Source organism: Triticum urartu, chromosome 3, assembly GCF_003073215.2.
Source record: "Triticum urartu cultivar G1812 chromosome 3, Tu2.1, whole genome shotgun sequence".
NCBI lineage: Eukaryota > Viridiplantae > Streptophyta > Magnoliopsida > Poales > Poaceae > Triticum > Triticum urartu.
The window spans coordinates 734,409,492-734,413,610 of NC_053024.1; the positions used below are offsets into that span (position 1 = coordinate 734,409,492).

Consider the following 4,119-nt stretch of genomic DNA (forward strand, 5'->3'; position numbering starts at 1 on the left):
AAAGAAAATTACTATCCCTAAGTAATTATTTTTTCACAGCTAAATTTGATAGAAATTTTTTATTTAATAACACGATTTAGAATAATAAGTAGAGGAAAATAGCATCAATTTTTCACAAAAGTTAGTGTGTAGCTCTGACAAAATGTACATATGTAACATAAGGGTAGTAGAATTATATACACTTTTTGAACTAATGTTGTAAATTAGCATAACACTAAAAGCGATATCAAATATTTTCTCTCTTTTGTCTATTTCCACTTATGAACAGAAATCATAGATATGGATCTGGTAGGGGAAGGAATGGAGAAGGGTGTTTGATGTTTTGTTTTCTCCCGTTGCAACCCACAGGCCCATATACTATTCAAGAACAAACACAATCCCAAGGTAAATGGAATGGAGAAGGGTGTCTCATAAAAATGTCATCAACACAATGAACATGGAATCCCAAGGTAATAACAAACAGTTTTCATAAACAAACACAATCCTATTCGAAAAACTCATAATATCATGACGCCCTTTAATTATCCCAAAATAAATTGACTTATACAATACCAACCTACGTAACACTGTTTCCCATGGATACAAGCGCAGGCACAGCTTACAAAAGTGAAAACATAATAATCCATTATTGCATCAGCTTACAGAAGTGAAACAAAAGCATCCGTTATTATGAGCTTAACAAACGCATCTAGCGTGGAAGGCTAGCAGATGCCATGAACTCTACCTCCAAGCTATAACAGCCTCCTGACTGCACGTCGGCTCTCTCACCCAATCCCGCTGCAGAAGATTGGCAAGCAGCTCTAGTTCTTTGAGTTAATGACCTTGGTTGCATCTGCTCTTCATTCCTCGGATCTGACTGTTTTGCCCGTAGAGCCTGTAGTTCCGTCTCCACCTGTTTCATGGTCGGTCTTTCTTCACCATGCAGTCTTAAGCATCGCTCTGCAAGAGAGGCGACACCGTTGATCTCTTCCTCAGTTGCCTCCTCCAGGACCTGTGAACTAACAATACCCATGACTCTCCCCTCACTGAACTCCTGGAGAAAATAGCTTGACAGGCCCATGATGGTGCCTGATTCACTTGTAAAAACAGGCTTCTTTCTAAGAAGCAACTCCACTAGTACCACACCAAAACTGTACACATCGCTCTTTCCGTTCAGCTGTCGGGTATGGAAATACTCTGGATCTAAGTATCCAAATGTACCTTGCACATTCGTGACAATGTGTGTTTGATTAATCGGAACCAGTCTGGATGCACCAAAATCTGACACTTTAGTTGTGTGATTCACATCCAAGAGTATATTTGAGGACTTCACATCACGATGGAAAATTGATATTGAAGCTGAAGAATGGAGATAAGATAAAGCTCCTGCTGTTTCCAGGGCAATCCTTAAGTAATCAACCCAAGACAGAAAAAAATCATTACTTGTATCTGCATGAAGAACTTCAGATAGTGAACCACTAGATACATAATCATACACTAGCAGTGGAACCTCGGTTTCGAGACAACATCCAAAGAGCTTCACAATATTTCTGTGGTTTATCTGAGTGAGGACTGCAACCTCATTGATGAATTGACTGATCTCAGACTGCTCAATGACCTTAGACTTTTTTACTGCAACAACACGCTGATCAGACAATATGCCTTTGTAAACCATGCCATGCCCCCCACGTCCGATGATACGTGCAGGATCAAAGTTGTTTGTTGCCTTCTCTAGCTCTTCTAACGAGAAAATCTTTGTATTATCATTTGCAGTTTCATCAGATGATATCAATGTTTCTAGGAGAAGACCTTGGTTCTTTCTGAAATAGTTCTTCCGTAGTTGCTTTTGAACATTCTTTTTCCACCTACGAGTGAAAAATACTGCACTGAAGCTCAGAAGTAGAACGCCGAAACCACATGACAGCCCAATAATTATACCTGCAGGCACTAATCTGTTTTAATATTTCTGATATGTCTTGTATATCATAAATTTAACAATAATAGTCTTACCTAAGAGCAGAGGCTGTGGTTTTGTTCTAGTACACTGCATCTTTAATGGATCATACTCAGTCTTGCGAGGACATTTAGTACAATAGAAGCTTCCTACGGTATTATGGCAGATCCCTTCACAACTGTCCCGTTGAAGGCATTCATTGATGTCTGAAATTAACAAGATGCATATTAAGATGCATCGACAAAATCTATAACATGCAATTAACTTAAGCCTACCTGAATGACAAAACCAAGTAGAAGTAGCAAAAATAAAAATCTCTGTCTAATAAAATTTCTAAAATAGCACGTGTTTTTACATTCCAACTGTAGACGGAGGGGGGCTTACATTTGTAAGCCCACAAATAGAGAGGGAGGGGGGAGGGGGGGGGGGGGTAGAGATACCTTGACAACCGGTTTTGATGTATGGATTTCCTTGGAAGCCATCTGAGCATTTACAGCGGTAACCAGCATAGACCCCTTCAGTTGTTACTTTCATACACTTGCTGTTCGTACTCACACAAGCATATCCAGATCTATTCTGTTGGGCCTCTGCACAACTCAGATTAGCAGCAACCCAATTCAGAGAGAAAAATAACCCATGTGTAGAAAAAAGACCATTAGAATATAATACAAACAACAGGGAATTCCCCGATTGTTGGTCCAGAATGGTGCCATTAATGGTCCCTTCATCAACATTTACGTCAGTAACCTGATTGTTCTCGAACATGACCAGGGCAGCTGATGATGTCGTATTTGTGCAGTTGAGGTGAAACTCTTTCCTGGCAAAGCAACCCTCCTCTAAGCCGAAGGGGAATTGCACACTAGTGTTACCACACCGACGTGTACAATTTGCCCTGGTCGGAGTTGGATTATACCCTGGTTTGATCAGTAAAAGGTTAGAATGGATGAATTCCCAAAATACGTAACAGCTGTACGTTTGGTCTCGATTAGGAAAATGGGACTCACCTCTATCGTTGGAGCAACCATCTACAATGTAGGGGTTGCCTGTATAGGCAGTCCTACACTTGCAGGTGTAGCCATAGCTTGGGCCAATTATGCACGCGGCATCTTTGATGCAGAAATCGGTTGCGCTATCAGTGCACTCGGCATACTCGCTGATACAGGCATAGTCTGTCCTGTTTTGCTTGGCAGCAACACAGTTGGATTTGTCAACTATCTGCCACGATAGCTGAAAGCCACTCAGCCCATCATTAGTTATGCTGATTCTATCCCACAGTTGAGAGGTCTGGTTAGAGCGTGCATCAATGTTGCTTTGGCCGTGGTTTGAGCCAAATTTGAACTGAAAACTGACGCTACCGTAGCCTTTAATACGACAGCATCCGAATGTATTTTTACAGTTGTGCATAGCTACCATCTCTGGGGTTCTTGGATCCAGACATGCAGTGCGGCATTTCAACGTGGTGGCATTGTCTACGACAGAGTATACCTCCATGTCACAGCTGGTAATGTTTAGAACAATGCATTCAAGAGAGAAGGAACCCCCAGGTGGTTTCAAAGAATAGTTGTACACACTGACACCAGATTCCATGTGGATGGTATGCAAGAAGGAGGCATGGATAGTGTTATAAACAGAAAGAAGATTGTCGAGTTTGATCACCTCGGTGATGCCGTCATGCAAGAAGAGCTTGGGGGGCTGAGCGGTGTCGTTGCAAATGAGGTTGAAGTCAGGCCCACGGGAGCACCTGGATCCGATGCCGAAGGGATAGGCGAAGCTCAGGTTGCCGCAGCTCGTTGGGCAACCAGCGAGTGTGCCACCGGCACGTGATGGTTGCGCCCAGTTCCCCTCAGGGCTCTGCTGGCTTGTTACAACTCCAGATGCTAGAGCCGTTGGCTGTCCTAGTAACCCAAGTACCAACAGATAGAACATCATCGGGAAGATGCCCATGATCGATCTACAGTTCTATACTACACCTTGCACTAGAGAAATTCAGGTCAGGCAGCAGTGGCTTCTCTTCTTGGTACCACTTTCATGACTGCCTCCCTATATGCATATATATCAATGGTTACAGCTGGCGTGGATGTGGTGTGCTTTGTTGGCATGTGAAAGGAGATGCTTACGTACATGCCCATGTGGATGTGGCAGTGGTGGTATATTTGATGGGATGTAAAGTAGAAGACCATGACTAT

At 42.6% G+C, this 4,119-nt stretch overlaps 1 protein-coding gene across 1 annotated transcript; it reads right to left on the minus strand.

The window, feature by feature from the left end:
• Positions 1–688: 688 nt before the first annotated feature.
• Positions 689–3,877, minus strand: LOC125547369 (wall-associated receptor kinase 3-like). The gene is made up of 4 exons (XM_048711263.1): positions 2,938–3,877; positions 2,374–2,847; positions 1,990–2,139; positions 689–1,917 (listed from the first exon to the last, which is right to left on the minus strand). The coding sequence occupies exons 1-4, from the start codon at positions 3,875–3,877 to the stop codon at positions 689–691; spliced, it is 2,793 nt and encodes a 930-aa protein (XP_048567220.1).
• Positions 3,878–4,119: the final 242 nt, after the last annotated feature.